The sequence below is a fragment of the Geotrypetes seraphini genome, chromosome 1, assembly GCF_902459505.1.
Source record: "Geotrypetes seraphini chromosome 1, aGeoSer1.1, whole genome shotgun sequence".
Lineage (NCBI taxonomy): Eukaryota > Metazoa > Chordata > Amphibia > Gymnophiona > Dermophiidae > Geotrypetes > Geotrypetes seraphini.
In genome coordinates this window covers 276138801-276164253 of record NC_047084.1, presented here as the reverse complement: position 1 = coordinate 276164253, position 25453 = coordinate 276138801, and the positions used below count along the sequence as shown (strand labels likewise).

The window sequence follows — 25453 nt, the reverse complement described above, 5'->3', positions numbered from 1 at the left end:
TCTGCCACAAAAGTTTTACCACACTAGGCATAGGTCTAATGGACTGTATATACATTCATGCCACTGCTTGCCCTGTATCGGTAGCATGGACTATTGCTATACCTTGGGTTTTGGATTGGCCACCGTGAGAACAGGCTACTGGGCTTGATGGATCATTGGTCTGACCCAGTAAGGCTATTCTTATGTTTTTACCTTCTGCTTACCTCTCTATTGTTTATTTATTCAATTTTCTATACTGTTCTCCCAGGGGAGCTCAGAATGGTTTATATGAATTTACTCAGGTACTCAAGCATTTTTCCCTGTCTGTCCTGGCTGGCTCACAATCCATCTAATGTACATGGGGCAGCGGCAGTAACTGCTCTGACGCTCATAGGAATTCTATAAGCATCGGAGCAGTTACCGCTCCTGCTGGCGCTAAAACCCGCGCTATGCATTCGTAAAAGAGGGGGTAAGTGACTTGCCCAGGGTAACAAGGAGCATTGTGGGTTTGAACCCACTATCTCAGGGTTTGAACCCATTATCTTTAACCACCGCGCCACACTCTCCCCACGCTAGGCTGATTCTTGAGTTTATAAAAGACAATACTGTATGAACTTTAGTACAAATGGCTTCTGTGTATACTCATGAATCTTAAGGGAGTTGTTTTTTTTTTTTAAATCATCACTAGAGACATAACTGAATGAAAGACACAATGCATTCTCTGGATTAAGATACTGTGGCTGTCCTGGAGCCTGCGCAGCATTGATTTCTTAAGTGTCTGTCATGAAAACAGACATCAACAAAAAACAAGGAAAAAAATCCAACAAAGACTGCAGTGGAAATAGGACAACAAGAAAAAAACTGCAGATAGAATGTACAAGACGCAGGCTATGTTTATTGTATCAAATATAAATGCGGTTAATGTTACCACCCTTCTAACAAACCTAAGGACCCGACACGGTCCGTGTTTCGGTAAACACGCCTTCTTCAGGGGTCCAGGGTTAGTAAGGTTTGAATTTAACCGCAATATGAATTGATTGTAAACATAGGCGATTAATTCCAGATTCGTACAGGCCTATGTTTACTATCAATTCATATTGCGGTTAAATTCAAACCTTACTAACCCTGGACCCCTGAAGAAGGCGTCGGGTCCTTAGGCTTGTTTGAAGGGTGGTAACGTTAACTGCATTTATATTTGATACAATAAACATAGCTTACATCTTGTACATTCTGTCTGATGAAAACAGACATCGTCATCACTGGACACACGTTTGTGTTATAATCTGAAATTAATCACATTACATCATTAATACCAGAGCATCTAGTACGTTTTTCATGCTGTGGTTGTCATAGGCTGTTAATTCTCTTTAAGTGTCAGTCCTGATTAGCTATTGCACAATGTGAGTCTGTAGCTAGACATTTCTCTGCAGATGGATATCCTCTATCTTGTCTCTCAATATTAGCTCCCAGTCATCTTCTTTCTTGAGCAAGGTGAATCTCGTCTCCATCACTTCTAAAGCCTTTATCTCTGGAGGAATTTGGGGAGTCAGGTCAGCTCTCAGCAGAGCATTCTGGAACTTTGCTGCTGAAGCAGGAGCCAGACAGCACCTGGGTCTTGGGGGAGAAAGCAGGAAAGTGTTATGCTGGGTAAGCATCAGATCCCCTACACTCAGGCACCAGACCTAGGGTTACCATATTTGTGAAGCCAAAGAAAGAGGACATATGATCCCACCCCTTGCCCCGCGCCTAGGCGGTTGCCTGCTGTTTGCAGTTAGGTTTGGAACAAGCTATAGTTTCATTCCATGCAACTTGCCCTCCATGGCACCCCCATCCTTTCTTGTGCTGCGCCCATGATATATCAGACTTTCAGTTGTGAGACTATAAAATACTGAATGGAGTGGACCAACTCTTGAGCTGATAACAACAGAGGTCTCAGTAACACATGCAGAGCACAAGTTACAGATGGTCAAATCCCCTCCCCCCCCACAAAAAAAAATCCTCTATTTGTCTTAAATCCATTGCATCCATTCCATTGGAATTTATTTCTTCAGGACCTGGTAGTCAACTCATAGCCTTTTCTTTTTTTGTTTCCCAGGGAACAAGCAATTGGGAGGAACTTCCTGATACATCCTCCTTTCGGTTGCCCCTAAACTTAGGACAGAGAGCATTATTTTATTTTGTCCCAACTTCAGGTTAACTTAGGCAGTAGAACACTGGTCCACCTGCATTGTCCATGCAGTAAGACCCTCCCGTATCCCAGCTGGTCTCTTGAATCTTTCCTTCTCTCCTCGGGCCTTGGTGACTGCCAGCTACACGCAGTGCAAAAGACTGTAGGAAAAAGGAGGCTCTTTTTCCTTGCCACACAGCAAGCACCAGAAGATATGGTTATCGACGTGACCTGAGCTGACCTCTACTGGTGCGTGCTGTGCATCTGTGATAACCATTGATGCTGACTGTTGCAGCATAGGGTCTGGAACTCCGAGTCTATCCATCAGTGGCATACCTAGCATATTTGATACCCAGGGCCAATCATTTTTAAACACCCTCTCCTCTATATGAAAAAAAACATTTTTAGTAGTAATCCATGAGTCACAACTAGGAAAAGGCAGTGAGCACTACAACAGCAATACACTTCTCCTTCCGAATCCGTAGTTTCAGTATCCGTAGATTCGGTTATTTGCTTTTTGGCTATTTTTAAGCCGTCCAAGTCTCTCCAGAACCTTACCTGACGCCGCCATTCCCCCAAAATGCGAAAACTGGACAAAAGAGATATATTTTTAAAAGCCACCCAAGGGCATGTCTGGGGAAACCCAGACATTTGGTAACCCTAACCAGACCTGAATGGGATTAAAAACACATGCAATTATGCACTTGTGTCAGGATTTTCATCTGGGAGTAAAATGTGCCTCTATGCTAGCATGGCAGTCAAGTCTTGCACTGGCAGTGAAGATTTGTTTTATTTTCTCATTTCAAAGTCTTATCTCATCCTGAATCTTCTTGACTCTGGCCAGGAGCAAAGGAAAAATGAATCAGGAAATACATAGAGAGGCCTACAGATGGTGCTCTTGGATAGACTGTAGAATGCAAAGAACCTGACATAGAACAAGGATGTGGGGGGGGGGGGGGGCATAAAAAGAAGGAGCACGGCAAGCAGGAGAGGAGAGAGACAAGTCAGGAAGCAGTAGATTAAGCTATGATGAATAAACAGAAGCAGAATGCAGGAAGAGTAAGAGTAAAGAGTTTGTACTGCACTCCCCAGACAACTAAACCAGGCATGACAAGGGAGGAATAACAGTGAGGCCTGGATTTTAGAAAGTTTTGAAAGTATTGTCATTATTATTATCATCTATTTATTTATAAATATACCAAAGCAAATTACAACCAAATACACTCACAATAAAACAAATATGCAATCAACTTATAAGACAAGACATTACAAACAAATCAGTACAATTAAAATACAAATACTATTTTTCCCATTGTTGGACAGGAATCTCTATAGTTTTTTTTTTTAACCAGAGTTAGTGATCTTCATCCGGAAGTATCCTTAACCCCAGTTACTGCATTTGAAGAAAACTTTGTCAAGGGAGCATCCTGATGGTGCCAAACTGTTTCCACTTTACAATAATAAACCCAATGGTGCTTCAAGGGATATTCAAACACATCAAAATCTTCTTATACCTTTCCCCATGCTATATAATTAAGTATCTTTATCCTGAAATTCTAATGGCAGCTCCATATTTAATACATTTAGACCATGGTTTCAAATTTACTCCATAATAATAGAAAGATAGGAACTGGAGAGCAATGTATATACTGTAATGAATCTGACACTCATATTAAATGAAAAATATTTTAAAAATCACACAACTAAAACAGCTTGATTCTTCATCCAGGAGTAGTTAAATCAGCTCAACTGCAGTGAATGAACACAAATAGGCTCTATTTAACCTAAGCTAGAGTAATTTTTGGAAAATGGCCTAATATGTCTATGCATTAACAAAAAGTGTGACGATTTCATCATTATGCAGTCAAAGAATTTTTGATTTCTTACGCTTTCAGAAGATTCCTAAATAGCAAAAAGAGAGAAACCAAGCATTGTCCCCCTCATTCTGTTACAGGTCGCCAAAAGCTGGGAGACAATTGTGCACCTAAGTTGTAGAATATTAGCACTTACACGCCTGACTGTTATGCACACAAGCACCAGTCGCATGTTCAGCAGTATCTATAACTTACACACACAACTGACTTAATATGTAGAAGCAAGAAGCAGTGACATAGCGAGGGAGGTTGGCACTCAGGACAGTGGCCCGTGGCATCGCCATGCCTTGCACCCCCTCTCCCACCACACACACACTCTTTCTTGCCACTTGGGTGCCCCCTTACCCCCACATACCTCTTTAAACGTTCACCGGTGTGAGCAGCATCTTCCACCTGCTGCTCGTGCCGGCCTCAGTACCCTTCTGACGTCACATCCTGGTCCCACGGCCAGGAAGTGATGTCAAAAGGGAGCCAAGACTGGCACAAGCAGCAAGTGAAAGATGCTGCTCACACTGGTGAACATTTAAAGAGGTACATAGGGGGGGCAGAAAGGAGGCGAGGTACCCATGGCAATCCGCCCCCCTTACTAGGGGATGTTCACAGAGTCAGAGTATAGGCAGGTCCAAAATTAACATATTCAACTAATGGAATGTTCAGGTTTATTTTTTATACCCTCCTAGGTGTAAAACCTTCTAAGCAGCTTTATACCTATAAAAATATGATAGATATTAAAGGAAGAAGAGATGTATAAACTTAACAATTGTGTAGAAGAAAATAAAAAGAAGTGAGTGTAGGTCTGTCAGAATTCAAAATCCTTTCTTTGCCTAGTAGCATAACGTGTGGTAGCCACTTCCAGGGAAAACATCTTGAAACAGATAAGTTTTTAACTGGGCCTTAAATTTAATAAGGGATGTTTTTCATCTAAGGTGTAAAGTCATATATATAAAATGGAACGCACAATAGCAACACAGAAAGGTTATTTTGGTAAATTTCAGAAGATCTGGGGACCATTAACAGATTTTTGTAATGACTGATAACATTTTCCCATAATAAGATATTTGTTAAGAGGGGATGTGGGTGGGCATTATTTTATTCATCTTATAATATGTATGAATTAATTAATATTTTTGATGTATTAGGTTGGATTTTCTGAAATGGGTAGGGAGGGATTGGGAGGGGTTTTTATGTTAATTATAATTGTTTTACATATTAGATGTATTACATAATATTCAAGATATTATAGAATATGAATATAAGAAGGATATGTTGTACTTAAAGTGTTACATATAGGAAAATCAAGTGTGTATCTATAAGTTCATATGACTTTCTCTGGTACACTTGTAATATGCAAAACAGAATAAAGAAATTAAAAAAAAAAATAAGGTGTAAAGTCGGCTCTGTAACCCTAAAAACGATGGTTCTACTACTACTGCTACTTATCATTTCTATAGCGCTGCTAGATGTACGCAGCGCTGTACATTAAAACATTCAAGAGACAGTCCCTACTCAGTAGAGCTTACATTATAATCTGATAGAGTTGAATACAATTTGCCTGACAGATGGAAGCATAACTTGATGCCAAGATCTGAGAGTATGAGATGGTATATTATTAACCGAGAGAAATATAAGGGTTGAGTGCTGTAGTAAATCTTATGTATCAGAGTCAAATTTTTAAAAGTGGTTCTGTGAATAACTGGAAGCCAGTGAGTCTCCCAAAGTGGTGGGGCACATTTCCTAGGACCAGTGAGTAGTTTAATAGCAATATTTTGCATAAGTTGCAATCATCCAAGATCTATTACTCGATGGCCATACAAAAGAGCATTACAGTAATCTAGGGAACTAATGACAAGCAGTGCGATCAAGTAATGGTCGGATGGGACGAAACAAACGCAATTTGGAAAAACATTCTGAACAACTTTGGAAATGTATGCAGTAAAAGTTAACCTTGAATCAATGACTATATCTAAGATTGTTACCAAATGTACAACAGGAAGGGGAATTCCAGCTAAAGTACAAGTCCAACAATCCAGATGCCAGAAATTTGGACTGCCTGAGAATCCAGACAAGTGCTGCACAGATTTACACCTTCTCCATTCCCCTGCACGGTTTTGCCATCTTTTCCTCACTTCTTGGCTCTCTCTAATTCCCCATCCCAATCTACGGTGTGCATTTTCAGTAAGCATGTCTTCCATGCTGTAGCGCCAGCAGCAGACTTACTCACAGGAAGTTGCATCAGAAGGGGTAGGATGGGTTAGAGGGAAAGGCCCAGTGCAGGTTGGAGGCAGCCTGTAAGTCTGCCGCTGGCACTGCAGCATGGCAAACTTGCTTACTGAAAAGGTACACTGAGGGTTGGTCTGGAGGATGAGAGAGATAGCCGCGGGCAGGGCCAGGAAGGGAGAGAGAGATGCGGGACCATGCATGGAGAGGACCAAGCTATGGGAGGGGGGCCTTGGGGACCTGGGCCCCCTCCTATGGGCTCTGGCATTTTCTTAAGCTGCAGAGTGCAGAGGCAGCTGGATGGAGAAGAAACAGAGAGAGAAAGAGCGAGAGAAAACACTGAATGGGGAAAAGAGAAAGAAAGATGCTGAGTTTTAAAGGTACTGCCTGAGAATCCAGAAAATCCAAAAATCCAGACTGACCCAATCCCTGAGCAGTCCGGATATTTGGGCTTGTACTGTATATGTATTGGAAGAGAAGTAAGCACTTGGCCCTGTCTTTGAAAAGAAGAGTGCACTAATGACAAGGCGTGGATGCAAACACACTTAAATATAGGCACATAGATGTTGACTTTACACATGCGAGTGTTCTTTTAAAATACGAGTGGGCTCAAAGTCCAATTATTCTGGGTACCTATATTGAAGCACCTATGCAATGGACCAATTTGTTTGGTTTTTTTAAAATATGCCATTGTTTGCTATGTTACTATGTTTCCATTCAATCGTAGAACACTAGAGTGCATTGATGGATCTTATATTTATTTAACAAGCTTATAGCTTTCTTAAACCTACGCAGGTTACAAAAAAATATACAAAATCATAACATAACACAATAAAATAAGAACTGCCATACTAGGACAGACCGAAGGTCCATTAAGCCCAGTATCCTGTTTCCAACAGTGGCTAACCCAGATTCCCAAGTACCTAGCTGGATCCCAAGAAGTAAAACTGATTTTATACTGCTTATCCTAGGAATAATCAGTGGATTTCCCCAAGCCATCTCAATAATGGCCTATGGACTTCTCTTTTAGGAAATTATCTAAACCTTTTTTAAACCCTGCTAAGCTAACTGATTTCACCATATTCTCCGGCAACAAATTCTAGAGTTTAACTACACATTGTGTGAAGAAATAGTTTCTCCGATTTGTTTTAAATCGATTACTTAGTAGCTTCATCGCATGCCCCCCAGTCCCAGTATTTTTGGAAAGAGTAAACAAGACATGATACATTTTAGAATTTTCTTCTCAAAGTACATATGGAAAAATATTGAAGTAAAAGGAAGAATCTGTTACTACTGCTTGCAGTAACCTCTACTTTCACCCTTACCTGTTCTGATGGCAGTCAGACATCATAAAATGGTAAAATACAGCCACAGCAGAGTGAGGGCACAGCAGGTAATGATTATCTACCCAACAGCGCTTCATTGTCTGAATGATACCTTCATCTGATATCGAGTATGAAATTAATAGTTCAGCAATCTGGAGTGGAAGGAATACAATAATGAAAAGTGAATACGACAGCCCAGTACAGCTGGTGCTAGGCATCAGCAGACTAAGCAATTGCATTGCCCCCCCCAAGTAGAGCAAGGGGCTCTCTGGACTCACTTTGGGACCGATTCTGTAGGCCCTAACGCTGCCTAACTTAATTGATTTAATCAGCACACTAATTGGTTGTGTCCATTAAAAACCAATTAAAACATAATTTTTTTTAAAAATGAAGGCACCTAAAGGCGCCTCCTGAAAGGCCACCGTTATCTCACCAACTGCAGGTGTGGTTAATGCCAGAAGGCACAATTCTTATGAAAGGTAAGCACCGGAATTGTAGGCCTTTAAAACCCTGGCCTACATTTTGGTGCCTTCCTTTCACATAGCCACAATTTCAGAAAAGGCACCGTAGCATGATTGACACATGATCAGCGGCCTTTTTTTTAGGCACCAGTAACTCCCCGTCTTCCTCGGTGAAGACCAAAGCAAAGAATTCATTTAATCTCTCTGCTATGGCTTTGTCTTCCTTGAGAACCCCTTTGATCCTTCAGTCGTCTAATGGTCCAACTGATTCTCTTCTCGACTTCTTGCTTTTAATATACCTAAAAATGTTTTTACTGTATGTTTTTGTTTCCAGAACAATCTTCTTGCCCAACACCTCTCCCCCCACCCAACGCCAACTGGGTTTGTGCCCATGTTGCACTATAGAGGTGACCCTTCTCCACTTCTCCTTTCTCCCATAAATATACCGGTCAATATTCAGCCCATGACAGCAACATCTTTTAAATGCCGACTACCAAAGGAAGAATGAGCCCCAGATATTCAATTTGGGCCATGTCTGGGCACCAGCACAGAATATCAATGGCTAATTTGGCATATAGAAGCCACCGGAGCTTAGGCAGGTCCTGGCCAATATTCAGCCAGGACTCCTATAAGATACTGAATATCAGCTAGGACCCATGTAAGTACAAGCAGGTTCCCTCGCCCAATCCAATCCCCTCTCCTTCCCTTACAAAGCCACAAGCTAAAGTTAGGCACTTAACATAATCCCCGTAATAGCGTCAATAATTGAAAAACAAAATTTAATTGAGCGATAGGCGCCTACCCAATTCTATAAAGGTAGGAGCCCATCTCATGGCGCTTAGCAGTGCCTAACGCCTAAGTGGGCATTTTTATGGGCAGAGTGTGACTTAGGTGCCACTAAGCGCAATTCTCCAAAATCTTGGACACCTGAAATGTAGGCCTTTAAAACCCTGACCTACATTTATAGCACCTAATTTTTTACATTGGCACCACTATGCATGATTTTGTAAATGGCATCTAAATGTGATTGACACGCAGCTGGCACTATTTTTCTAGGTGCCGGTCGATTTACAGAATCTGAGCCAAAGTCAGTAAGCTTCAAACCAAGCCCCTCCAACCCACTCCCACCCCTATAGATTCCCAAGGCCTAATTTTTTATCCCCGGTTGTCTGGTGGAATCCTGCAGGCAGGCCCACTTGCTCCTGCCCATTATTGCTCCTTTTTCAAAATGGCCACCATGACTTCTAGGAGTAGTGCAGACTGGAACTTATCTGTATGCTAACATCAATGTTGATACACACAGAAAACATACAGCCCAGTCCAAAAATCCCACAAGGAACCTCTATAAACATACCAACAATTTTATTTCTTTATTTGAAAAATGAGCACAAGACAGAGGGTAAGAGAGAACTGCCAAAAGCCAGTCTTTCTGGGTAGGACCTGGACTATGGCTTATGGCATTTCTTTATTGCCCTCTGTCTTGTGCTCATTTTTCAAATAAAGAACAGGAAATTAGCAGGTAAGAACAAATTTCACCTTCTTTTCATCATTCTAGACCAGTCCAGAACAACAATGTACACACAAGCCCTTGCTGAATGCACCCAGAGACTGTCCAACATCACTTTCTGGTTAAGAATGCACTCTGAGTCATTCACAATCTTAATCAAAAAACATGTCTCCCTGCAAATCCACCTTAGTTGGTGCAGGTAAGCTTTTTATACAAGTAAGGGTGGACCCATATCCCATCCCTGCAAAGAAACATTGCTGCCACCTACCACAAAGAGAAATGCCCTGAACTGAAAATGTCAGCCCAGCATACCAAACTGCAGGAAGTGTTTGTGTTCATCCCTGATAGCAATGTGCACATGTGCTTCAGACAAATCCAAGCAGATATAGAACTCTCCTGACCAATTAAATAACTGAATCAGTGTCTCCATGTAGAAATGTGGGATTCAGGGGAGGTACTGATCCTCTTAAGGTTCAAAATGGAATGGACCATTTCCCATTTCTTTGGAACAAAAAATTAAATGGAGTAGCTGTCTTATCCCTGTTCCTGCAAGGGAACCAGTTCAGTAGCTTCTAACTGGAGTAATCGCTGTCATTGATAGATTTTGGCTTGGCAGCTGAACTGCAGGGCAGCACCACAAATATGTCTGAAATGGGCTTTTTGAACTCTAGAGTATTTTGCCGCTGAACCACTTCGAGGACTCATTGGTTAGAAATGAAGGCCCACCCTCGGGAGAATAGGCAAAGTCAACCTCTCACCAGCACCTTTGAGGAAAGAGCCCATTCAGCCTCACTGGACACCTCTGGAAGTAAAGGAAGGTGAGGGTTCTCTTCCATCTCTTGTCTTCAAGCTCCTTGTATTTTCCATTACTTCAAGCTCCATGTGTTTTCATTACTTCAGGAGAAAAAAGCTACAATGAAGTACTGGACTGGAATAATTATGAATTAAACAAAAAGATGGCAGTATGGCAGTGGGGAGCTGCCTTTTGGCAGATATTCTCTATGGATTAATCCACATTAACTCTCAGTCTTTAGCTTTGGCTATGTTGATTTGGCTTCTAAGACATGTCTGAGCAAGCTACCCTGCTTAAGAAAAATTCTTTCAGATGGGACCTGCTAGAAAACTCCCCAACCATTTCTTCAGGAAGCTGCTGCAGCCTGAAATCACCAGATTGTTGACCATCTTCTTCAGAATCTCTCTGAACAACAATCCCCCCCAAAGGGAAGCTTGCTCAGACATGTCTTAGAAGCCAAATCCACATAGCCAAAGCTAAAGACTGAGAGTTAATGTGGATGAATCCATAGAGAATATCTGCCAAAAGGCAGCTCCCCACTGCCATACTGCCATACTGCCATCTTTTGTTTAATTCATAATTACCCCAGTCCAGTACTTCATTGTTCACTGCTGATGCCACTTTATCTCTTGCTCTGGACGACAGAGGCTGAATCCATTGTCCAACTGCACAGCCATCTGCAGGTCATCACAACAAGGACCACAAACTGAGAGTTAATACAGATGAAGTCATAAAGAACATCTTCCAGAAGGTTGCACCCAACTTCAGCTGCTCTGCCTTCAGGATTCTAGTAACTGCTGAATTCAGTACAGCTCAGCCCATGTCAGTAGTTGTCACAGACTGCCGTCTGGACCCTCAGTGCATGGAGTCAAATGCCTACTTGAGGGGAAATTTCTTCTTCTTGTCTTGGGAGTCCTTCAGAGTCAACCCTCCATCCACCAGAATGGAAGTTTTCTTAGGAACTACCATCACAAAGATATCCACCTTTGGGACATGGAATAGCCTCGCCAATTCTTCACATGGAAGAGGACACATCTTTGTGAGTACCAACTCTGGAGCCTCCCACTCTGCCAAGATCATCCAAGAAAGAGATTTGTGGAGATTAGTTCCAGATGGCCTGCACAAGCTTTTCAAAATAGAATCCCTATTCACCGCTTCCTCTTGCATGAAATTGGATATGCAAAGTGCTGAGACCATCTGCTCAATAAGGGACTACAATTCCTCCTGGAGAAACAGCCTGATGACTAGTGATTCACCCGCTTCCTCAATGGCAAGCTCCCCTAGTTCTGGGGAGACTGCAATGGGGGAATGCCCCTCTGTTGTCCTCATCACAGTCCCCGTCTTAATCCTAGATGGACACAGCAATTTGGAATCTGCATGCCCTCCAAGCTTTTTCTGATAGTGCTGGGCCAATTTACTAGGTGACAGGTCTTCTGGAAGGGCATCTGGAGCCTGCTTGTCCTCCTGACCTTTACTTGAGGTCCACAGGGTCTGGTCCTACAGACTGACCAGCGTCTTCTGGACTCAGTCAGTCAAGATATGCACAGAGAGGCGCCAAAACCCCATGGAGGTCTCTGGGGTTCCCAATAAAGTCCCCACATGCCAGCAAAATCTCTACCCACTGACTCTGTAGTTATGACTACTGTGCATGAGCCATGCAGTCCAGTGCAAAAAAGGCTATGTTGCTAACAATAAAGGCTCCTCCACACTTGTTCCTGCGTAATTCAGAGCTCTTCCAAACACCGACACTGGTATAGGAACTGGCTCCAGCAGCTTCCTGGAGCTGTATAGAAATAATGCATAGTAGTAGTAGTAATAGTAGTAGTAGTACTGTGTTTCCCTGAAAATAAGACAGTGTCTTATATTAATTTTGGGCCCAAAAAATGCAATAGGTGTTATTTTCGGGGTAAGTCTGAATTTTTTTCATGTACAATGATCATCTCTCCCTTCCTCTCCTCCATCACAATTCTTCCTCTTTCCTTTCTCTTCCCCACATGTGCAGCACCTTTCCTCCCATCTCACCTATACCCTTGTGCCTTCCCTCTGCAACATCTTTCTATCCCTCCCTCCCTCCAATCCCACTGTGTAGCAGAACACTTGCACTGTGCACAGCATCTTTCTATCCCTCCCTCCCATCCCTTGTGCAGCAAAACCCTTGCCCAGCTTCTTTCCCTCCCTTCCATGCAGCAAAACCTTTGATCATCCCCCCTGCTGCGCAGCTGAACCCTTGCTGACCTTCCCATCCTTCAATCTCTCCCTCCCAAATGACCACGAGACCTACATACCTCCCTGCAAAGAGCAGCGTTGGCAGCACTCTTAACAGGCTGCTTCACGACCTTCTCCCGCCGGGGCCTTCTGCGTGCTGCGTTGTTGATGACATCATCAGTGATGTCACAGAGGGAATGCCCCGGTGGAAGAAGGCCACGAAGCAGCCTGTTTAGAGTGCTGCCAGTGCTGCCAATGCTGCTCTTTTGTAGGTCTCATGGTCGGAGGGTCGGTGAGGTTTGGATGGGAGATATGAAAAGATGGGTCAGCGGGGGTTTGGCTGTGCGGCGAGGTGGAGGCAGGGGGGGAGTGCTACTGTAAGCTAATCTACGGTCTAGGGCTTATTTTCGGGGTAGGTCTTATTTTCAGGGAAACACGGTAGTAGTAAACTACCACAGTAGACACTCCCCTATCACAATCTGATCCGAAGTTACCAATCTTGTTATTTGCACACTGGCTCCCACATAAGCCACAGTGGTGACCACCCAGCTTGTTCTGGCCCTAAATCACAGCAAGCCTCTTCCTCTCCATGGCCTTTGATACTGACTCCTGGCCAGGGATTCCCCCAAATGTTTCTGCCCTGCAGTTACACTACTTCTCCTTTCTCCTTGTTTCTATTTTTAAAAGGGATCGATCTTCTTTCCTGGCCGTGCCTTCTCTATTTGCAGGTGTGTGCTTAATTACAACTGTCTGACAACAGAGGAATAGAGGGTGTGGGGAAAGGGTCTACTCATCTCTGTGGACATGGGCCCTACGCAATCATAGCTAGACCAGTTGCACCAACCCAAGGACTATGAGCTGAAGCTGGAACTAGGAAGAAAAATTCCCCCAAGCTCCTATCAAGGCAAAGATCTGCAGGTTGATCCCCGAGAGCTCTTGCCAGGGACTCAGTCACAGGAATGCAGGTCGCAGACTGTGTCCCAGGGAGTCAGGCCTCTCGCAAAGAATTCTGCAGCATCAATCCAAGCTGCACCATCTTCTGAAAACAGAGAAATACTGATGCGTTCCAAGCTGCACCACTCCTTATACCAGTAACATCTTTGAAAAGTTCAGCTTCTCTGATTCCATCTGCTGGTCAGTCTAGTTCAAGTTCAATTTATTTAATATACCGCAAATATAAAACCAGGAGGTAAATTTAAACAGTTTACAATAAAAAAAAATTTTAAATAAACAAATTAGAAAAATTAGGGTAGGAAACAAAAAAGTTAAACAAAACATAAAATACAATTGAGGAAAGAGGAAATCAGCAGATCACAATAAAAATAAAAAGGTTGGGGAAAGGGATGAACAATATGGTAATGGAGGAAACAGAGAATTTAGGGCTAGATTCACTAACCTGAGAGCCGTGTCCGATCTGTGTACAATTGCAGGCAGGCCAACGAATTCACTAAAGGCCTGCATGTAAATGGGGGCGATCGTTGGCACGCCCCCCCACCAACCGCACAGATCGCTGGAGAGCGATCATTGAGCATGTGAAGATCATCTTCCTTGACTGTAGATGGTCTGTGCATGCGCTGGTTCTTCGATCAGAGGTTTTTTTCTTTTTTTACTTACTACTGTTTACTTTACTTTACTGGGTTTTTTTCTTTGCGAGCCATGGGTTAAAACCGAGGGCTCGCAGTGCGGGGAAGGGCAGGAGAATCGCGGCAGCAGGAGAGATTTGGGGCAAGGGCAGGGCGGCCAGAGCAGATCAGAGCAGAGAGAAGCAGGAGATCAGGGCTGACAGGAGCAGGAGAATCGGGGCAGAGAGCAGGATTTTTACACAAGCAACTGGTACTGAGCAGTTGCTTGTTTTTGGATCGGCCAGCCCAATCAGTGTGCCTGCTTTTTGATAGTGAATCGTGGCCCTTCCTACTTTGAATGCCATTTCCCCTCAGTTGCATGCGCGGATCGGAGGATGATTGGGACAGAGGTTAGTGAATCGGGTCGGAGGGAAATCGGGTCTCAAAGGGGTCAGAAACCGATTGGTTCACAATCGGTTTGCTTAGTGAATTATAGCCCTTAGTTCTATCCACACTAATTTCATAAAGCCAGGAATGCAACTTTTGAGAGAAGTAGCCATGTAAAGAAGTCAAGTCTAATGGGATGAAAAGGAATGGAGCTTGATCTAACTTTTTTGTATACAAAAAATAATAACTGTAAAAAGTCAACACTCATAAGAATTTGGCAACCACTTCACCAAATGAAATCGTAATATCAGAGACCTTGGCATGTAGTTCGTCAGGCAGTTTGCATGCCTTGTTCTTCTGAAACTCCTCCATCAGGTTTTTCACCAAACTGCTGTCCGAGTTTGTTACCAGCCAGAAAATTCTCTCCATGTTGTAAGGCTCCTGCAGAGAGGGAACAAATTGTTTTGCACTGCAAGAATAAGACAGAAAAACCCCCACTCTGACAAAGGTGTTCGAGGTAGTAGCCTGGGAAAAAAGCAACAGAGCGTGGAAGAGAAAGAGCAAACAGATTGGGGGTGTCAAGGGAAGTAGGGACACAAATGGATTGAAAGGAAGAGGAAAGAAGGCAGAGAAATAAGAATTGGAGATTGGAAATTGCTGGAAGGCAAGTGCTTGGGGAAAGAATGAAGCAATATGGGATTAGAAATGAAAATCACTGAGGACTTGGAGATAAAAGTAGAAGGAAGGGGGTACACCAAGCACATGTAGAAAGGAAAAGGGATGTGGAGAATTAGCAGGGCTTTGAGTGAATAGTGGAAACTTGGTATGAGAAGGTGTTTGTACTGTGTTTGATAGACTAGAAGTATAAGTGAAGGTGAGATTTAGTGGGTAGATGTTATATTTGTATTGTTCTTATGTGGTTTGTGATGACTTTTTGTACTGTGAAATAGTATACTATCTCAAATGGCATTGCCAAGAAGAAGGTATATTAAAGATTGAACAAATAGTTAGATAAAAAGGGTTGAAGAGTGAGGAAGGTTAAGAAAGACGTGAATGACCTAGAAGACTGGAGAAAGGGTAAGAAGTCGAAGAAATGGATAAAAGTGCAGTGGAGGGGTGAAAAAGGAAAGGGGCAGGACTCTGAAGGGAATGAGAGGGTGGGAATGTGGTTAGAGAAGTGCTGAAAGAGGGGGAGTAGACTGGGTAGAGTGTAAGTGACAGAAGGGAAGGCAGATTGAGAGAGAGCAATAAAAAACTGAAAGGAGACTCTAACAAGGGCTTGGGAGAAGAGGGGGAAAAAAACAACCCAGGATAAAATAGACAACAAAAATAGAAAAGAAAATATCAGTTTTTAGAGATTGGCAATTTTAGAGAATGATACGGGGACAAATTTGTCCCTGTCCCCACAGTAACTCAATGTCCCCATCCTGTCTCTGTGAGTTTTTTCGCTGTCCATATGCCTGTCCCATTCCTGTAAGCTCTGCTTTAACCACACAAGCCTCCAACATTTATGATTTTAAAATGTTTGAAGCTTGTGCAGGATGAGGATGGAGCTTGTAGGAATGGGGCAGGGACAGGAAAAGAACTCGCATGGACGGGAAAATGAGTTTCCATGGGGACGGGGAAAAATTTGTCCCCATGTCATTCTCTAATTGGCATATACGTATCAATATTGAAGATATTCATTTCTTGCATCTTTGCATTTTGCTCAGTATAGATAGAAATGCACTTCTGGTTTTCTCTAGTGTTGAACTGCTTAAAGTCTGACTTTTTAGGGTTTCCATTTTCAGGTTTTATCTGTTTCTTTGTGAGCCCTTATTTTGTATTAGTTGAAGGTCTGTCCGTGTTGTACATATGTAGCTGAAGCAAGAGATTTTGCTAACATGTAGGGCTCCTTTTACTAAGCTGCGTTGGGGCATTAACGCGCAGAATAGCATGCGCTAAATTGCCGCACGCGCTAGACGCTAACGCCAGCATTGAGCTGGCGTCAGTTCTAGCCATGTAGCGTGGGTTTAGCACGCGCTAAAATGTTGCGTGCGCTAAAAACGCTAACGCAGCTTAGTAAAAGGAGCCCGTAGTGTCTATATAACAGTCTTATTTATTTGGCTATTCTAAGGAGGGCTCTAATATTTTTAATGCTGCATTTTCATGCATTCTATTTCTGATTGCAGGTAACGTGGATACTGTAAGGGCAACTCTGAATGAAAGCACCGGCATCCTTTTTTCTAGAAAAGAAGCGCCAAATAGGAGACTGAGATACTTCCTAGCAAGTAATGCTCTTCGCTAACTGCAATTATAATTGATAGATATTTTCTTGCATTATGATCTTTGTTAGCACTAACAATAAAAAAGGAATTTTTCTTTTATTTTTAGCTTGATGTCTAGTTTTTTTATGTGTATTATAAGGAAAATATCCTTGACCTTTTTGGCATATGCCTCCAAAACTTTCTCTGATTTATCTAAGGTGATACAGTTAGTTCACCCTTTATACCTTGTGTCCAAAAAAGGTTTCAATGTCAGTCTTTAAACCCTCAGAGACGCCACCAGAAGATCATATTATCATATCTTCTGGCTTTATGCATCTAATCGTCATTGGGTCAATATATGGTGTGTATCAATTTCTAATTTGTTTTGTTGTTTTTTTTTTAAACAATAAATAGTTTTAAAGAATATTTTATATAAATTGAATACTTAGCTCAACTGGTGGTTGGTGGTTAGCAAGGGATTAATGAGCCAACATGTTTCACCCGTAGAGGGGGTTTCCTCAGGGCTACTATCCCTTTGAAATACCAATTTTTTCACGACATGACCACCCAATCTAAGTCTTTTTAAGATTGGGTGGTCATGTCGTGAAAAAATTGGTATTTCAAAGGGATAGTAGCCCTGAGGAAACCCCCTCTACGGGTGAAACATGTTGGCTCATTAATCCCTTGCTAACCACCAACCACCAGTTGAGCTAAGTATTCAATTTATATAAAATATTCTTTAAAACTATTTATTGTTTTAAAAAAAACAACAAAACAAATTAGAAATTGATACACACCATATATTGACCCAATGACGTTTAGGTGCGTAAAGCCAGAAGATATGATAATGTGATCTTCTGGTGGCGTCTCTGAGGGTTTAAAGACTGACATTGAAACCTTTTTTGGACACAAGGTATAAAGGGTGAACTAACTGTATCACCTTGGATAAATCAGTGATATTCTCTTCCTTGTAAAAAACTTTGTTATATATCAGCCAGATACATCAATCCAAAACTTTCTCTGCATCTGGGAGAAAGTGACTAGCGGTGTACCCCAGGGCTCGGTACTTGGGCCCATCTTATTTAATATTTTCATCAATGACCTAGAAGAAGGAACATCCAGTGAGATCATCAAGTTTGCAGGCGACACAAAGCTATGCCGGGCAATCAGATCGCAGAAGGACAGCGAGAAACTCCAGAGTGACTTGTGTCAGTTAGAGAAATGGGCAGAGAAATGGCAGATGAAGTTTAATGTGGAAAAGTATAAAGTAATACAGAAAGAACAAGGAACACGAGTATAGAATGTCAGATGCAACTCTGGGTAAGAGCGAACAAGAAAACGACCTGGGTGTACTGATAGATAGGACCCTGAAACTGACAGCACAATGCGCGGCGGAAGCAAAGAAAGTGAATAAAATGTTAGGCATGATAAAGAAAGGAATCACGAGTAGATCGGAGAAAGTTATAATGCCGCTTTACAGAGCAATGGTCAGTCCACACTTGGAATACTGTGTCCAACATTGGTCTCCCAACTTAAAAAAGGACATAAAACTGCTGGAGAGGGTGCAGAGACAAGCAACAAAGCTAATAAAAGGTATAGAGAACTTGGAATATGAGGAACGACTTAAGAGACTGGGATTGTTCTCCCTTGAGAAAAGGAGACTGCGAGAGGATATGATCGAGACTTTCAAAATACTGGAAGGAATCGACAAATAGAGCAGGAAAAAAAATTATTTACAATGTCCAATGTGACATGGACAAGAGGACGTGGACTGAAGCTGAGGGGGGACAAGTCCAGGACAAATATCAGGAAATTCTGCTTCCCGCAGCGGGTGGTGGACACCTGGAATGCTCTCTCGGAGGAGGTTGTTGCGGAATCCACCATTCTAGCATTCAAAAGCAAACTAGATGCACATCTCCTTACGAGAGGCATAGAGGGATATGGGTGACTAGAATTACGCCAGGTGTACCCCTGGCTGGGCCTCCGCGTGTGCGGTTCGCCGGACTTGATGGACCGAAGGTCTGATCCGGAGATGGCAGTTCTTATGTTCTTAACCCCCTCTTCTACGAAACCACGCTAGCAGTTTCTAGCGCGGGAAGCCGTGCTGAATGGCCCGCACTGCTCCCGATGCTCATAGGAACTCCATGAGTGTTGGGAGCAGCGAGGGCCATTCAGCGCAGCTCTCTGTGCTAAAAACTGTTAGCGCAGTTTCGTAGAAGAGGGAGTAAATCTCTAAAAATATATACAGACAAACATCAATAGTAAACATTTTTGTCTCATTTCCTATATGGTGGGAAGAGGAGAGTAGAAAGTTCATTATAGATGGCCCTTAAATTTTTGATCTAAAGTGAATAGCAAAGACTATAAGATTAATAAGTATCATACCTGAAAAAGGTATGTCTGAAGGTAGGAGTTATATATATACAAACTTATAGACATATTGAAATAGACAAGGATTTCCTCATTATGGGAAAGGAGTAGCCAAATTTTAAATGTTGTGGTCTATATATAACTATGAAATAAGAATCTAATATGCCATTCCAAGTTTCTAAATAACTTATATGGTTATTTTTTGTTATAAGTATACTCAAGGGAGCAAATATTCAAAGTGATTTAAGCATGCAAGAGAGGCTCCTGCCCACTTATGGAACTGGGGTGGAACTGAGGAGTCAGCAGTTATGTAACTTGCCACAAAAAAACTCTGTCTTAACCATGCCACGTAGCGTGCACTGATTATCATGCCTAGCTTCTGGATACTGACTTTTAGCAGTCCATGTTTTCCTTTCCCCCCCCCACCCTTCCCCACCATAGCTGACCAAGAGCTGGCAACTACTAGTACATACCTACATGGGGCCTGTATATTTAATGGAAGTTCCTGGACATGGCCCAACAATGAATTGTCAGAACTAGTAGGAAAGAATTGTCAGAATATAGTAGGGAAGAATTTCTCTGTGTTTTCTTCTGGGAGTAAGTTTCAAAACTGTATAGGCAGATGGAAAGCCTCCAGATACTTTCCCTTTGAAAATTTCCAAGGGAAATAACTCTTTGAGATTTACAGGTGGCTTTTCTGCCACACCTAGTTATGCAGATCACCCTGGAATTTTACAGATGATAGTACACTTCTCCCTCTGTATTTGCAGTTTCAGCAATCATGGTTTCGATTATTTGCGGTTTTTAGCTTGCATAGAGAAATTGCTGATTCCAAGCGTTTACAGAGAAAATCAGTGATTCCCAGCACTTTCTCCACCATGTTTTGCCTCTCCTTCAGGAACAAGCCAGGTCTCCCACCATGTTATTCGTGGTTTCACCATATTCATGATGGTTTTTAATAGAAAACAGCAAATAACATATGAAAAAGCTATTTGCGGTTCTGTTAATCCCCTTATCACAGCGAATACGGAGGGAGAAGTGTATACATGTTGTTGAACAATTTATTCCTTTAAACCACACCTAAGGGGGACAATTTTCAGGTAATTATTCATGCCCAGATTTAGGCATAAAAAACACAGGCCACGGTCTGCCGCACATGTTTTGAAAGCATCAACTATCATCTCTGAGAAAGAAATCTCCTCTTTTCACAACTCTCCAGTCCTACCTATTGTTGTCAAGATCTTAAATCCAGCCCTGCAGCCATTTACCTAGGTAAATAGCTTTGGGAAAACTACTCTTCCCATGAAGTGTACCTGGATATCCATTGCTGAAGCCAGGGTAGATAGGACAGTATCTGAGAGTGAGAAATCTCCATTCTGGATGGTTCTGTGAATAATATCATTGTTGTTCACTCCTGCAACAAGCTGGATCGGAAGACACATCCTCTGGGCAATACATCCAGCTAGAGCCCAAAATAAATAGGAACGTCAAAACACTGATGGCAAACATCCGTATATAAGAAAAAACCTAAGAGGAAGTAGCATATTAGGACAATGGACTAAGACCTAGGGACCTGGGGTTTCAAATCCTATTCTTGCTAGTAACACTCTTTTAAGGCAGGACTCGACAAATTTTCTTAGGATCCAGGAGTCAGTCCACAAATCTAGGAGCCAGCCTCAGAACAACGGGAATTATTTATGCATATTTATAAATCACACATTCATAATGTGCTCAATGTGGTTGCTGAGATAATGGAGAGAGGCTGAAGCTGCAGTTGCTAGGGGTGGGCAGATGGTGTACCAACCCACCTACCTCCAGAAGCTGCAGCCTGAAGTCTCTCGTCACCTATCCAGCCGCCCCAGCAGCAGCTTTGGTATCACCCCCAGCAGTAGCCTCTCGCCCTCTTTTTTCAGCACCGGGCGAGCAAGAGAGCAGCAGAAGAGGAGGCTGCTGCCTGGCAAGCAGCTGCTCTCCTTTCCTTCTGCTTGCCTCTACTACGGACCTGGCCCTGGGAGAGAGGGGGGAAGAGAGAGAGAGATATGCATGACGGGTTTTCTGCTTTGGGAGAGACAGAGTGAAGAGAAGGCAGCTCATCGCTGTTGGTCTGTTGGTGTTTGCTTTCTGCGGTGCCAGCTGAGCTACCTGCTACCTTGCTTTAAGCCAGATCCGATTTTTTTAAACAACGTGGTGACCTGACACCTAGGGTTCACCAAGCCCTGCTTTAAGGGCAGTTCTATAACCGAATTCACATAGGTATGTGCCACTTAAAGTAAATAAATGTACAGAGTTCTGACATTTAAATCAGTCAGTGTACACTTACGCACATAAATAAAATCAAAGCAATAAGTGCTATTCTATATGGGGAGATCCCATAAAACAGCCTCCCCACCCCCAATATTCAGTCAGCAGCAGACAACGTTTGTTTTTTATTTTTTTTTTAGGGGGAAGTTCCGCCACTAGCACTAAAACCAGAAATTCAATGTCTGGACTTCAGCACTGCATTTCCATTTTTTTAAAAAGAGACTGGCGCATTGCCGGTTAAGTTAATATTCAGAGTAAGCTGGCTATGGGTTAGCGGATAAAAACAGGACATCTATTTATACAGTTTTATTAATCTGCTGAGCCAGGCCAGTTTCGTCTGAATATTAGAATGTAACCGGACTCCACCCCCAGAATGCCCCCAACATAGCTAGCTTAAAGAGTGGCATTAACCTTTTCCTATCGTGTGTCCCGGATGACGGGACATTCCAAAAAATGTCGTTGCCATCGTATGTCCCATGGCATGGGACATACAGTACACATTCTACCTATCATTTGTCCCATCTATTGGGCCATTGTGTTTACAATAGCTGTAAATGATAACGGTGAATAATACAAAACTTTGCTAAAATAATTATGATTGGAACCAGCGTAACGTAAAATTTATTACGATAGGAAAAGGTTAACTGCAAATGACAAGATAGTGCGAATAAGTGAGTTAACTGGTTGGGGGCAGTTCCCAGCCAGTTAACTGGTTTTGAACATCAGCTGGGGTATTTATAGTTGAAGACTTTCCCCCCTTATTCTTTAATTATATGTGACCATTTTTGGGTTTAGCATGTAAAACTGCACGTGCAGTTTACAGATGTGTGACTAAGCTGCAGACTTAGAAGCACTGAAGCTTTTCACTTCATTGCATTCAGCGATCACCTTCAAAGTTAGAGAATACAGTGGATCTCAACCTGGTCTTTGGGCCACACCCAGCCAGTCTGGGTTTCAGCCTATCTATACTAAATATGCATGAGGCAGAGCTGCATACAATCGCCAGAAGGTGATGGTTAATGGAATTTGCTCAGTGGAAGGAAAGGTGAGTAGTGGAGTGCCTCAAGGATTGGTGCTGGGGCCGATTCTGTTCAATATGTTTGTGAGCTACATTGCTGAAAAGTTAGAAGATAAAGTTTGTTTTTTTGAAGATGATACCAAGATTTGTAACAGAGTGGACACTCCAGAGGGAGTGGATAATATGAAGAAAAAAAAAAGATCTGCAAAAGTTGAAAGAATGGTCTGTTTGTCAACTAAAATTCAATACAAAGAAGTGCAGATTGATGCATTTGGGGAGTAGAAATCTGAGGGAGCCATATGTGCTGGGTGGTGAGAGGCTGAAAGCGGTGTCTGCCAGAAAGATGCTAGGCTGTATAAAGAGAGGTGTTGATGCCCCTGTACAAGTCGTTGGTGAGGCCCCACTTGGAGTATATTATGTTCAGTTTTGGAGACCATTTCTGGCTAAGGATATAAGAAGACTTGAAGTGGTTCAGAGGAAGACAACAAAAATGGTACAGGGTTTGTGCTAAAAGAGGTATGAGGAAAGGCTGAAAGACCTGAATATGTATACTCTAAAGGAGAGGAGAAATAGGGGTGATATGATACAGACATTTAAATACTTGAAAGTTATTAATATAGAACCAAATCTTTTCCAGAGAAGAGAAAATGATAAAACTAGAGGGAATAAATTGAGGCTATGAGGTGGCAGACTTAGAAATAATGTTAAGAAATCTTTTTTTCACAGAGAATGTGGTTGATGCCTAGAATGTCCTCCCAAGAGAGGCGGTGGAGATGAAAATAGTGATGGAATTCAAAAAAGCATGGGATGAACATATTGATTCTCTAATTAGAAAATGAACAGTATAAATTGAAGAACTAGGGTTGGTACTAGGAAGATTTACATGGTCTGTGCTGCGTATATGGCAATGTGGTTTAGAATGGGCTGGGGAGGGCTTTGGCGGGAACTCCAGTAATTTGGAACCTGAGGACAGTGCTGGGCAGAGTTTTACAGTCTGTATCCTGCAAATGATGAGAGGATTCAGCTAGGCTGGAATCTAAGGTACTGACCTTCAACAATAACCCCAGTAGTTGGAACCTAAGGACAGTACTGGGTGGACTTCTATGGTCAATGACCCAGTATTAGGTGGACCATTCAGGTCTTTATCTGACGTCATTTACAATGTTACTATGAAGGAGTGCATGCAGATCTCTCTCATGCATATTCATTGTGAGAATCCTGAAAACCTGGCTGGCTGGGTGTGTCCTGAGGAGCTATCGTACTGCCTCATTTGGATTACTCTAATTCTTTATATTGTGGTGTTACACTGAATTTTAAAAAAATTGGTGCAATTGTTTCAAAATACAGCTGTGCGTTTGATTTTTAGAGAAAAAAAAAAATGACCAGGATACTCCTCGTCTGAATCAACATTGGTTGAAGATTGAAAAGAGAGTAAATTTTAGATTGGTTATAAAATAAAACCTTGGTTTGTGAGCATAATTCGTTCCAGAAGCATGCTTGTAATCCAAAGCACTCATATATCAAAGCAAATTTCTCCATAGGAAATAATGGAAACTTAGACGATTCGTTCCACAACGCAAAAACTTTAATACAAAATACTATACATACATCTATTGCAAGACCTCGCTCATTTAGAACAGTCACTACACTCCTGCAGTGTCAGAGAGAGAAGAACCATCGGCTCAGTTATGATATGTGTATACTGTAAATACTTGTATTGCAAGACATTGCTTGTATATCAAGTTAAAATTTAATAAATATTTTGCTTGTCTTGCAAAACACTTGCAAACCAAGTTACTTGCAATCCAAGGTTTTATTGTACTTATATATAAATTGTTGCAGGGAATGGGACCAGAAGGTTTAATGAAGTATATAACTTTCCCAATAAATAGAGCTCTACTTCCCTGTATAAACAGTTATTGAGGCTTGGCTATTCTATAAGTTCATATGGTTGTTTGAAATCTTTGATGAACAAATCTTTTTGAGTTTATAGGAAAAGAGCTTCGGAATGATCTTTCAACCGCGCTAAGAAAAGTTTCTTCTTATTGCATCTTTAGAAAATTGTTAAAAAACCTTTTATTTTTAATGATTGTTAAATGAATAATTTTGTTTGGACACAATCCCCCTCTTTTACGAACGCACAGCGCAGGTTTTAGCCCGCAGCGGCGGTAACTGCTCTGACGCTCATAGTTGTTATTCACCTAGAATCTATTGTGAGAATAGCGCGGAATATAAATAAATAAGAATAGGAGGACTGGCTTAAGAACCTCTAATCTAATGTATTAAACATACTGTTGTTATGTGTCTGCTGGTCTTGTCCCTTTGTTTGTTGGATCCTGACCTCTCTTTAGCCTTTTTTTACCTCGGCACTTTCCAAGTGGTAAGGATATTCAGTGGCACTATGCACATAACGCTAATGAATACACCTGAATAGCTGTGGCCAAGGGAAATATCCAAATATTTCCCTTGAATATCGAAGCCTCTGACCAACTCATCGCTCATCTCTTTTTCCATGTTTAGCATCTCTCAACATTTGTTGCTTCTCTACAAGTTAACTCATCTCTGCAAGTTACAAACCACCTGGGATCCCAGCAACAAAGAAAGGTATAATTAGAATAAATGATATCCTTGATTAAATTAATTGTTCAACATGTTAACATCAAAAGGAAATATGCTGAGCAGAGTATGAAATTTGGATACACTTTTACCATTGATCATGAAGGAATTCAAAAACCTGGATGCTTCCTGTGTGGCAAGGTTCATGGCATAAACCTATAATGATGACAATGGTTTGGATATTTTCAAGCAGAAGATTCAATTTGATTCTTCTGGTATTTTACCCAAATGTGGGTTTTCTACAACTTGCTTTGGAATCATCACAGAATGGGGCTTTTGAATTGCCAAAAACAAGAAAACAATGTATTAGTGAAACCTTGTGTGAGAGAGTCTATAGGATGCTACCACTCCCCCTGTTAGATACTCCCTCACAATGGCCCAGATTCACTAAAGAAAGCGACTCAATTGCTGATTTTTAAACAGCG

The 25453-nt window shown here is 41.9% G+C and overlaps 1 protein-coding gene across 5 annotated transcripts in view; it reads right to left on the bottom strand.

The window, feature by feature from the left end:
- Positions 1-1182: 1182 nt before the first annotated feature.
- The window catches only part of THNSL2 (threonine synthase like 2), a 54759-nt gene continuing 30488 nt past the window's right edge, over positions 1183-25453 (bottom strand). For all 5 annotated transcript variants that reach the window (XM_033952237.1, XM_033952229.1, XM_033952247.1 and 2 more), the window contains exons 7-10: positions 20407-20555; positions 14793-14918; positions 7563-7714; positions 1183-1593 (exon numbers count right to left, since the gene is read on the bottom strand). In XM_033952237.1, the coding sequence (XP_033808128.1) occupies positions 1392-1593; positions 7563-7714; positions 14793-14918; positions 20407-20555 (629 nt within the window). In that variant the 3' untranslated portion in view covers positions 1183-1391. The remainder of the gene's footprint in view (positions 1594-7562; positions 7715-14792; positions 14919-20406; positions 20556-25453) is intronic.